This window comes from Suncus etruscus, chromosome 19 (assembly GCF_024139225.1).
Source record: "Suncus etruscus isolate mSunEtr1 chromosome 19, mSunEtr1.pri.cur, whole genome shotgun sequence".
NCBI classification, from domain to species: domain Eukaryota; kingdom Metazoa; phylum Chordata; class Mammalia; order Eulipotyphla; family Soricidae; genus Suncus; species Suncus etruscus.
In genome coordinates, this window is record NC_064866.1 from 44,184,551 (window position 1) to 44,195,779 (window position 11,229).

At 61.0% G+C, this 11,229-nt stretch overlaps 2 protein-coding genes across 2 annotated transcripts; one reads left to right on the forward strand and one right to left on the reverse strand.

The window, feature by feature from the left end:
* Positions 1-1,142: 1,142 nt before the first annotated feature.
* On the reverse strand, positions 1,143-3,561 carry FBXL6 (F-box and leucine rich repeat protein 6). Its single transcript, XM_049765876.1, has 9 exons — positions 3,179-3,561; positions 2,879-3,037; positions 2,704-2,767; positions 2,492-2,623; positions 2,279-2,386; positions 2,085-2,198; positions 1,784-2,015; positions 1,458-1,707; positions 1,143-1,365 (listed from the first exon to the last, which is right to left on the reverse strand). The coding sequence occupies exons 1-9, from the start codon at positions 3,559-3,561 to the stop codon at positions 1,215-1,217; spliced, it is 1,593 nt and encodes a 530-aa protein (XP_049621833.1). The 3' UTR covers positions 1,143-1,214.
* Positions 3,562-3,871: 310 nt separating this feature from the next.
* SLC52A2 (solute carrier family 52 member 2) lies at positions 3,872-5,674 on the forward strand. The gene is made up of 4 exons (XM_049765875.1): positions 3,872-4,015; positions 4,118-4,988; positions 5,078-5,201; positions 5,279-5,674. The coding sequence occupies exons 1-4, from the start codon at positions 3,886-3,888 to the stop codon at positions 5,489-5,491; spliced, it is 1,338 nt and encodes a 445-aa protein (XP_049621832.1). The 5' UTR covers positions 3,872-3,885; the 3' UTR covers positions 5,492-5,674.
* Positions 5,675-11,229: the final 5,555 nt, after the last annotated feature.

An 11,229-nucleotide genomic window follows, 5' to 3' on the forward strand; every position in this document is an offset into this window, starting at 1 on the left:
GCTTAGCCAGGAGTAACCCCTGAGCATCAAACGGGTGTGGCCCCCCCAAAAAAAAAACAAAAAAAAAAGGGGCCGGAGAGATAGCATGGAGGTAAGGCATTTGCCTTTCATGCAAGAGGTCATTGGTTCGAATCCCAGCGCCCCATATGGTCCCCCGTGCCTGCCAGGAGCAATTTCTGAGCCTGGAGCCAGGAATAACCCCTGAGCACTGCCGGGTGTGACCCAAAAACCACACACACACACACACACACACACACACACACACACACACACACACACACCACAAAAAAAAAAAAAAAAAAGAAACAGGTTTAGTTTAAGTTCAAGGGCAGCTTACGTGTTGGCCAAGGCCTACTAGAAATAAAGCTTCATGTCTCCGGAAATCTGACTGCTGGGGATCATTTCCTTGCCACTACCCTGAACTCACAGACCCACCGGCCAGGTTAAAGAAGTTGCAGGCTCCTGGCTGGAGGGGGAAAGGCCTCACTCCCTATCCAGGACTACAGAATTAAAATGTAATTTGACAGGGGCCAGAGAGATAGCACGGAGGTAAGGCATTTGCCTTTCATGCAGGAGGTCATCGGTTTGAATCCCGGAGTCCCATATGGTCCCCCGTGCCTGCCAGGAGCGATTTCTGAGCCTGGAGCCAGGAGTAACCCCTGAGCACTGCCGGGTGTGACCCAAAAACCACAAAAAAATAAAAGTAATTCGACAGACACACACCACACACAACCCATACACACTTCGCTCTAAATAGCCCACAATACATGACAAAATACATTCCACCCCATAATATACCATACAGCCCCCACACCTATGCACACAGTACAATGTGCCTCATATACATATACCCACAACATACGTAAGCCGCGTCGCACACTTGACTCCCCTCGCACATGTATCCATACCATATGTACCCAAATCCATCACACCCGCCTTACATATGTGCCTCCCCACCCAACCCACACGCAGAACAGTTCCCCAAACCACACTGCAGGCATCCATAGCAGTTTGAATGCTCCCACACATGTATCCTTCATACACCCTCAGAGAGTACAAAGCACAGCCAAGGACTAACTCCTGGAGTCTGCCCCAGCCACCTTGCCTCAGGGACACCAGGCCTGGCTCCAGAGAAGCACCGATGCTAAAATAGGATTTATTGTAACAAAAATGCTCCGGCATTCCAAATGTCAGGGTAACAGGGTGGGCAGCACCTAGCTGGGGACCTGGGGACTGGTGAGCAGCTGCTCCAGGCACCACTGTACGGCTTCAGGGGCCTGATACACCCGCTTCAGGCCCCGGGGCAGGCAGCGGCACGACTCCAGGTTGAGGTAACGCAGGTCCCGGCAGCTCCTGATCACAGAGCTGTGGGCCCAGGGCAAGACATGAGCAATGCGGCCACGGGCTCCCCAGTAACCCTGGGAAGGGTCCCAACAGGGCTGAGTAGAGATGCTGACCTGACTGTGCTGGGGTTGACGCGGGTGCCTCTGAGGTTGAGGTAACACAAGGCCGGCTGGGGGCCCACGCTGGTGGGGTCTGAGAAGGCGGCGAAGGCCTGTTCCAAGTCCTTCTCGCTGAAGCCCTGGCCACTCACATCCAGCTCCCGCAGGCTGTGGCACCACTTATGGGTCAGCAAGGGGCTGCCTTCTTTGGCCAGCGTCAGCCGGTCAGACATACCGTATAGGCCCAGGTGGAGCTGCTCCAGGTCTGGAGTCGAGAGAGACTGTGAGTCGGGGCTGGGCACCCACACCCTGCCTGCCTGGCTTCCCCATACAGCACGGACCCAGACAGGGGAGGCGGTGCAGGCCGGCGGGAGTGATGCGGGCGCAGCCACGGAGATCCAGCAGGCGTAGGCCCAGGGAGCCATGAAGCAGGCGGCCCAGGACCTCATCGCTGACGGAGCTGCAGGTGGAGCTCGCTAGGCAGAGCTCTTCCAGGGCAGGGAAGCCAGGGCCCGGCGCGACTGCTCTCACCAAGGGCTTGGGCAGCCAGGCCAGGTTCAGCAGCCGCAGCACCTAGGGACAAAGCTAGGCTGCAGGTAGGGCGGCGGGGCAGCAGGGAGGAAAGAGAGCATCTGCAAGTACCTGCAGCCCAGGGCAGCCTTTCTGCAGGGCTTCGACTGGCAGCTGGAGTGGAATGCTGCTGGGGGGGATGCCAGAACTCAGCTCCAGGACCTGCAGCTGTGGACAGCAGCCTCCCTAGGAGTGGGGGGCCAAGGTCAGCATCTTTGGCCGGCAGGCAGGCAGGTTGGAACCTGGGCACCAGCCCTCTGACCTACCAGGAGCGCACCCAGCACAGTGGCCGTCTGGGAGCTGTAGGTCAGCCCCAGCCGGCGCATCCGGGGTCCTGTTTCTTCCAGGAAGCTCACCAGGGCTGTGGACTCCACCTGGGGACGAGGATGCAGTACAGCGGCCAGTCAACTCAGTCCTGTCTTCTGGAAGGGAGTAGGGGGTGCCCCAGATGACGGGGTGGACGGCGGAGTGGGGCTCACGGTGGAGTGTTGTACATCCAGGCTGTGAAGCTGGGGACAGGCTCTGGCCAGCAGAAGCAAGGCATCGGGAGTGATACCATGGCAGTCGGAGAGCTTGAGGGAACCGAGCCGCGGGCAGAACTCTGTGGTCAGCTGTCGGGACAGGGTGTCGGGGTGAGCTCCAACTCCCCTTGAGGCCTAAGCCTGAGTGTGTCCCACCCTGGGGGCCTCACCTGCAACACGGGCCGCAAGTGCGTCTTCCAGTGGAGGAGTGTCAGCCTCTGGAGCAGGGTGAACCTGCGCGCACACAGATGGAGATGGACGGGGGTGCCAGTGCGCTCTAGGGCGCACCTGGGGTCCCAGCGCGGGGAGACACAGATCGCACAGGGGGGAGAAGGAGATCCTCACCGGTGGGGCATGAGCCACTCCAGGGAGCCCAGGAGCTTCTTCTCCGCCTTGGCCCCCCCTTTGCCCGGCCGGCCGGACAGCGGGGGCGCCAGGGTGACGGTGTGCCAGAGCGCGGGCTGGGAGGCGGCTTCGCGCCAGCGGCGACACACGCACGCGGCTCTGCGAGGACAAGCGGTGCTGAGGGTTCGGTCCTGGCGGGTTCGGCTCCGAGGAGCGGGGAGGCCAAAGCGGACCAGACCTCCCGCCCTGGGCGCGCCCCGCAGGACCTGAGGAAAGGCGCTCCTGGGGAAAGGACGGTACCTGGCGAGGAAGGGCACGGGGCCTTCTGCCGACACCAGCAGCTGGAAAATCCGCACCAGGATCTCCAAGGGCAGGAGATCGGCCCAGCCCGGGTCCGGGTCCGGGTCCGGGGCAGAGATAGAAGCAGCAGGCGCGGGCCCCGCGCGGGCTCGGAGTTTGGGTCTGGGCCCGGCGCGCGCCCCTCGGACGCGCGGGCGGCGGGCGCGGCCGCGGCCTCCCTCCGAGCCGGGCAGCACCAGCAGCACGCTGTCCGCTTGCAGCAGCTGGAACCCGGAGCCGCTGGGCGCCAGCCGGTCCCACCACCAGTCCTCCGCCGAGCGCGCCTGCGAAGGGCGCGGGGCGCGGGGCCTGCGCCGAGCGCGCCGAGCCGGCCCCGGAGCCATGGTGCTGGTCACCGAGCAACCGGGCGGCATCGGCTGCGGAAGAGGCGGGCCGCGGGGCCCCGTTTCCGGGCACAGTCTTCCGCCCAGCCCCGGGGGCGAGCGGGCCCGCGGGGCCTCCGGGGAGCGGAGCTGGGTGTCGCCACGCGCGGCCCCGCCGGCTCTGCACCGCGCGGCCCGCGCGCTGCGAGGCCGGCTCGGACACAGGGGCGCCCGCGGGAGCGGCCGGGGGCCCGTGCCACGCCTCCCGCCGCCCCGCCTTGGCGCAGCACACGCCTGGACACAGACAGGAGCGGGCACTCGGCGGCCTGACTTGGTCCTGGCTGGATGGCAGCACCCCCGAGGCCCCCCCTGGTGCTGGCCCACGCGCTCGTGGCGCTCTTCGGCATGGGCTCCTGGCTCTCCGTCAACGGGCTGTGGGTGGAGCTGCCGGTGGTGGTGAAGGACCTGCCCGAGGGTGAGTGGGAGCGGGCAGGCACCCCCAGACCCTCGTCCTCCACCCCTAGCCCCCCTGACGCCCCTGATGCCCCTGACGCCCGTGTCACTCCCCCCACTGCAGGTTGGAGTCTTCCTGCTTACCTGTCCGTGCTGGTGGCGCTGGGCAACCTGGGGCTGCTGCTGGTCACCCTGTGGCGGCGGCTGGCCCCCAGCAAGAGCGAGCAGGCACCCATCCGCGTGGTGCAGGCCCTGAGCGTGGTGGGCACGGCCTTGCTGGCCCCGCTGTGGCACCGCTTGTCCCCGGTGGCCGGGCAGTCGCACTCGGTGGCTTTCCTGGCACTGGCCTTGCTGCTGGCTCTGGCCAGCTGCGCGTCCAACGTCACCTTCCTGCCCTTCCTGGGCCGCCTGCCGCCCTCCTTCCTGCGCTCCTTCTTCCTAGGCCAAGGCCTCAGCGCCCTGCTGCCCTGCGTGCTGGCCCTAGTGCAGGGTGTGGGACGCCTCGAGTGCCCGGACGCACCCACTAACAGCAGCACCCTGGGGCCGCCTCATCACTTTCCAGAGCGGTTTCCGGCCAGCACCTTCTTCTGGGTGCTCAGTGCCCTGTTGGTCCTCTCAGCAGCCGCCTTCCAGGGGCTCCTCTTGCTGCTGCCGGCCCTAAAGCCTGCCCCGGCCTCAGACCCGGGGTCTGGCCTCCAGGTGCGCAACCCCGAGGTGCAGGAGGAGGAGGCCTCCCCACTGCAGGAGCTGCCCAGCCCAGCAGCCACTCCGGACCCGAGTCCAGAAGCCGAGAGTCACGGGCTGCTGTGCAGAGGTCGCACTGTGTGCCTGCTCGGACTACTGGCCGGCAGCAACGCGCTCACCAACGGCGTCCTGCCTGCCGTGCAGAGCTTCTCCTGCCTGCCCTACGGCCGCTTCGCCTACCACCTGGCCGTGGTGCTGGGCAGCGCTGCCAACCCGCTCGCCTGCTTCCTGGCCATGGGCCTGCTGTGCAGGTGCTCATGGGGATGGGCATGGGGGCCCGGGGCTTGGGTGGGGCCGTGGCTGACATGGTGCAGCCCTCTCAGACCCCTCCACTCCACAGGTCCCTGGCTGGGCTAGGGGGCATCTCCCTGCTAGGATTGCTGTTTGGCATCTACTTGATGGCACTGGCGGTCCTGAGTCCCTGCCCACCTTTGATGGGCACCACAGCGGGGGTGGTCCTCGTGGTAAGTCACAGGGACGCAGGAAGTGGGGACTTGTCCCATGCAGGGTCCCCCACTCAGCTGTGCTGTGGTCCTCACAGGTGCTGTCATGGGTGCTGTGTTTGGGCACTTTCTCCTACGTGAAGGTAGCAACCAGTTCCCTGCTGCATGGGGGCGGCCGGTCAGCACTGCTGGCAGCTGGCGTGGCCATCCAGGTGGGCTCCCTGCTGGGTGCTATGGCCATGTTCCTTCCCACCAGCGTCTACCAGGTGTTCCGCAGTGGGCAGGATTGTGTCAACCTGTGTGAGCACTGACTGGGGTCAACCTAGCCAACACTCCAGTACCTAGGCTAAGCCTGGCCGGGCCTCTGAGTGCCCAGGTTCAGCCCGGCCATACCACCAAGTGCCTTCCCAGGCTCACCTTGCCCAAGCACTGTGACCCCCTTTCTCGCAGAGATTCACACAATAAAGCGTTTTTTTATTCCATATTCAGAAGCACCTGTTCTTGTCGAGTAGGGGCTTCATCCATGGAGCCTGGCACCCGCAGCTTCCCACATTGCCTCTTGCCCTTGGGGGCCAGGGTCCCACATGACACTGTTGTGATTGCACAAGATCCACTGAGGCTCCCGCATCTGTACCCTGCCCTTTTCCCAGATCTGCGGGTATCTGCTGCTCCTTGAGTGGACAAGGGTTTGAGAGAGCAAATGTGGGGCATTGTCTCAGCCCCTCTCTGCCCCTCCTTGGAGCAAAGCCCTGATCAACCCCTTTATTCAGCAGCATGGCTGTGGCTGTGGCTGTGAGCACACCCTGGGCAGGGGCTTGGCATGAGCAAGGAACAACCTCAGAAGCAGGGAACCCTATTCGCATGTGGATGGGAGGATCAGGGCCAGTACTAGGTGGCAGCCTGTCTCCTGCAGGTTGCAGGGGCCCTGGATGACACAGGTCACCCCAGCCTGGAAAGCCCCTTCCTGCAGAACACTTCTGAGCGCTGGCAGAGTGGCCCTGCCCACCGCCCTTTCCCCCCATTGTCCACCTCAGGATGCCCCTGGCTAGCCTCAGAGCCCTGCTGTCCTTGATCTTTGAAGGGCCTTGTCTCTGATGTCCCCTCCACACCCCCAGGCATGGGTGGCCTTTGACCACTGAACCTCTGGAGTAACATCAGCCTGGACCAGCTCCCGAGTATGTATGTGGGGTACACTGCGTGCTAGGATTCCTGCCACCTAACCTAACTGCCTGATTCTGCAGGTGTGTGACAGCTGCCTTGGGTCGTGTATGTTGGCAGGGGGACAAAACTGGGGAGCAGGGCCCTCAGCCTTCTCTTCTGCCACCCCAACCCAGAGCTGATCAAAGGCTGACCTGGGTGTGGTCTTGGGCCCTGCTGGACACCAGTGGAAAGGGGTCCCGCAGGAAGGAAGTACTGGCCTTTGAAGCTGGCAGGAAATGTGACTCTGGAACGGGTGAGAAAGGGCCAGACTGTCTGGCGTTGGGCATTCCTTGCAGCTCACAACAACCGTACCTATGCCAGCGCTGAGGCCAGTTTGGCCTCTGCTGGACATGCAGGGCACTCAAGGGGCCCCAAAGCCCAGTATTGTCTAGGACAGCATGATGCTGGCACAGGCACAGTCCCTGTGGGGGAGAGCATGAGACAGCAACAGGGCCTGGTTGTGACTCTACAGCAGTACCCAACAGACCCGAAGGTCCTGCCCGGCCCCCTGCAGTAGCTCTGGGTGTTGGGGGAACTGCAGAGTGACACCCCACATTGTAAACCTTGGTAAACCTTGGTAAACGGGAACAGCTAGGAGATACTCATCCTTCTGCCAGTTACAAAGAGGCTTACTTGGGCTCTAGCGATATCACAGCAGTAGGGCATTTGCCTTGCATGCAGCGGACCTGGGATGGACCTGGGTTCGATTCCCAGCATCCCATATGGTCCCCGAGCCTGCCAGGAGTGACTTCTGAGCACAAAGCCAGGAGTAACCCCTGAGTGCACCAGGTGTGGCAAAAACAAGCAAACAAAAACAAAACAAAACGAAAAGGCTTCCTTGGGCCAGAGATACAGCACAACAAATAATGCACTTGCCTTGCACACAACCCATTCATCTTCCATTCCCAGCATCCCATACAGTTCCTGAGCCTACCAGGAGTGATCCCTGAGTGCAGAGCCAGGAGTATATCTTGAGCACTGCAGGATGTGACCGAAAACAAAAAGAGGCTTCCTGGTTACAGCTCTCTGAGCCTCCTGCTAGGGATCAGCAGACAGGGTGCCCACCCCGGAGCCATCACTCTGCTATGGCTATGTCCATCAGGCAGGTGGCCAGTTCAGGACCCCCACAGCCCCCAGACACTCTGACATGGTCCCCCAGGCACCATGGATATGGTGGCTTGCTCACCGAGAGACCCTCTTATTGGCTGCACAGTGCAAGGCTGGCCTTGTATTCAGAGTCACCTCAAAGCAGCACAAGGCAAGCTGAGAGCCAGCAAAGCCAAAGGACGGGAAAGCAGTTTAGCTTGTTTGTTTGTTTGTTTTGAGGCCACGCCAGGAGTTATTATTCCTGTCTTTGTGCTCAGAAATTACTCCTGGCAGGCTTGGGGGATGAAATGGGATACCGGAGATTAAGCCCGGTCTGGCTGACTGTGAGGCAAACGCCCTACCGCTGTACTATTGCTCGGCCTTCTACTTTGTTTGGAGGCCACACCTGATGGTCGTTAGGGCTCACTGATAGCTCTGTACACAGGGATTACTTTGTTGGGCTCTGGGAACCATATGTGGTTCCAGGGTGAAACTGGGTCAGTCAAGTACAAGGCAAGCACCCAATCCAGCCTGTCAACTGTACTCTTTCCAGCCCCAACGACACTGAACAGTGTCATACCACAGTGACTTGGCCTTAGCCGTATTTGCAAAGAGCAGGTGGATCCCAAACTCACGATAGCCTCAGAGGCACCCACACAGGAAAACTCTGAAAATACTGTAATACTTCTTACTTTCTTCTTCTTATTCTTATTCTTATTATTATTATTATTATTGTTATTGTTATTATTGCTTTTTGGGTCATACCCAGTTATCCCTGGCTATGCGCTCAGAAATCACTCCTGGCTTGGGGGACCATATAGGACGCCGGGGATCAAACAGAGGTCCGTCTTAGGCTAGTACGGGCAAGGCTTTACCGCTTCCACCATCGCTCCAGCCCCAAATACTGTAATACTTCTTACTTTCCTGATATTATTTTCTCTTCTGTCATACCCAGAAACAGTGCTCAGGGAAAAGACTGACTAGTGGCTCTAGGGTCATTTCTGGTGGTGAGGACAACGATACGTAGAGAGAGGGAGGGACATGAGGAAGAGCAGGAGGACATGGGAAGAAGGGCGATGAGGGACTAAAGAAGGAGCAGGAAGGATGGGCCCGGACAGATAGTATAGTGAGTAGGGAGGGCGCTTGCCTTGCACCTAGCTAACCCAGGTTCAACCTCGGCATCCCATGTCATCCCCCAAGGACTGCCAGGAGTGACCCTCAGTGCAGAGACAGGAGAATCCCCAAAAGAGAAGGAGCAGGAGGAAGTGCCTGTGAGGAGGAGGGAGCACAGAGAGCAGAAGGAACCAGGAGGGCATAGGGAGGAGAGGAGGGAGCACACTGGCAGTAACTGCAGAGGCTGAAATAACTGCAAATGGTCAGGTGAAGGTCTTGGCTAGGAGGGTGCGTGGGACCTGGGCTGCAGGGAGAGAGCGAGCTTGCAGCCTGGCAGGGCTCAGCTGGCAGTGCCCGCGCGCCCAGGGAGCAGCAGATGGCACATCCCAGAGAGCGACGATGCCGCTGCCAACCGCCAGGGGTCGCCGCCGCACAGCGCGCCTGCAGAGGGCCGGCTGGCCCCACCCCTCTCCCAATAGCCCCGCCCTCCATAGCTTAGCCCCGCCCAGCCCTTCGAGCCCAGGAGCAGGCTTGCCCCGCCTCCGCTCCCTGCCGCTTCGCTTCCGACTTGAAGCCACGCTCACTATTAGTATAGCTCCGCCCCGAGCCCAGGCGCATGCTCACCCCGCCTACAGCCCCGCCTTCGTGCTAATGACCACGCCCCCGAGCCCCCGCGCAGGCTCACTTCGAGCCACTCGCCCACGCGCATGCTCGCCCTGCTCTCCGCTACTCTCTAGCCACGCCCCAGGCTGTATGCGCACGCGCCTAGGCGCTGGGTTCGGCGCGCGTGCGCTCTGCGGTCCCGCTCGCAGGGGCTGCTGGGTGGAAGGTCGCACCTGCGCGCGGGCTGCTGGGTAGAAGGTCAGGCCTGGCCCAGCGGAGTGGACCCAGGGGGAAGATGTTGCGACCGGTGAGCGCCTCGCCTCCCTCCCTCCCGGCCCGCCCCGTCCCCCACTTCGATCGCCCCCCAGGAGGCTCCTGCGAGCTGACTCGCACCCACAAAGCTTTCCCGAAGCAGCAGGTCTTTGGCCCCAGGTGACAGGCCAGCACGAGGCACCTGCACACGGGCCTGGGACCCTGGGGAGGTTGCAGGCGGCCACTCTGCTGCTCCGGGTCGCCCTTCGGGGCATCCGGCTGCTGTTTTCATGTCAGTGACGAAGTCCTAGAGTTGGGGCCGGAGGGGTCGCACGGAGGCAGGGCATTTGCCTTGCATGCAGGATCCTGGACGGGGGTTCGAATCCCATGTGGCATCCCCTAGGGTCCCCCCACCCCGAGCCTGCCAGGAGCGATTTCTGAGCGGAGAGCCAGGAGGAACCCCTGACCGCTGCCGGGTGGGACCCCAAAAAACAAAATAAAGTCCTAGAGTGGGGAGTGGGTGTGGGCATGGTGAGGCCGTTCTTGGCTAGGCCCACTCAACTCCTGCATGCAGCCCCTAAGGCTGCAAGATGAGGGCGGAGAGATTCCCAGGTGACGTTCCAGGAGTCAGCCAGCTTGCTTTATTTATTTATTTATTTTGGATTTTCGGGCCACACCCCTTTGATGCTCAGGGGTTACTCCTGGCTAAGTGCTCAGAAATTGCTCCTGGTTTGGGGGGACCCTATGGGACGCCGGGGGATCAAACCGCAGTCCTTCCTTGGCTAGCGCTTGCAAGGCAGGCACCTTACCTCTAGCGCCACCTCGCCAGCCCAGCCAGCTTTATTTCATGGTCCTAACCTACATATCCATTGCCTTGCGTGGCTTCTATCAAGCCTTTTTCTAGCAACTCCTTCTCCGCTCCTTCTCTGTCTCTCTGTCTCTGTCTCTCTCTCACTCGCTCTCCAGGATTCCTCGCTGACTGACTTTCTTTTGCTGATTCTCCTTGTTTCTCTCTGCTGATTCCGATTCTCCCTTCTCTAACTCTCCTTATTCCGCTCTTCTCCCCCAAACAGACACCTCTTCCTGCCCATTTCTTTTATGGGTGGTTCTGATCATTCAGGTGGGATAAATAAGTTGGGGGACGGGATACCCACATCTTTACCAAGCCAAGGGGACCAACAGGTGGGAGCTGGGAGAGAGAAGCAGGACATTCTGGGCGTGGTTCTGCATCCTCTCCGGGCAGCAGAGGACACTTGTGTGCTGTGTTTCGGGGCATCCGGGGTGTCCTGTCTGGAATGCCCTGCCTCTGCACTCAGGAGTCGCTCCTGGCAGGCTGGGGATTATATCCCCATATGTCAGGGATTGAACCCGAGTCAGATAGTGTGCAAGGCAAATGCCCTTCCCGCTGTGCTGTTGCTGTGGCACCTGGACAGGCTGTTTGTGCCCACACACCCTCCTGCAGGGCCCAGGATACAGCACAGAGGCCTCACAGGCAGGGTGAGTGACCCCAGAGCTCCTTGCTGAACTCTGTCCCCGTACCCTGGTCTGGGGTGCTGGGAGGAGGAGGTGGAGCTCTGGCTTCTCAGCAGAAGGAGCCAGGCCCTGTGGGTCTGTGGTGCTTCTGAGTTGCCAGCATGGGCTCTTCTCCCAGGTGAGAGGTCTGAGGACTTCAGGCAGTGTGAGAAAGGGCTTTCTGCAGGCCTGCTGCCAAGGCCACTCTGAGGGCTCTCTCTGTTGGTGTCCTGCTTAGGAATGAGGCCCTAGTCTGCTTCGGTTCTGCCTCAGGGAATCAGTG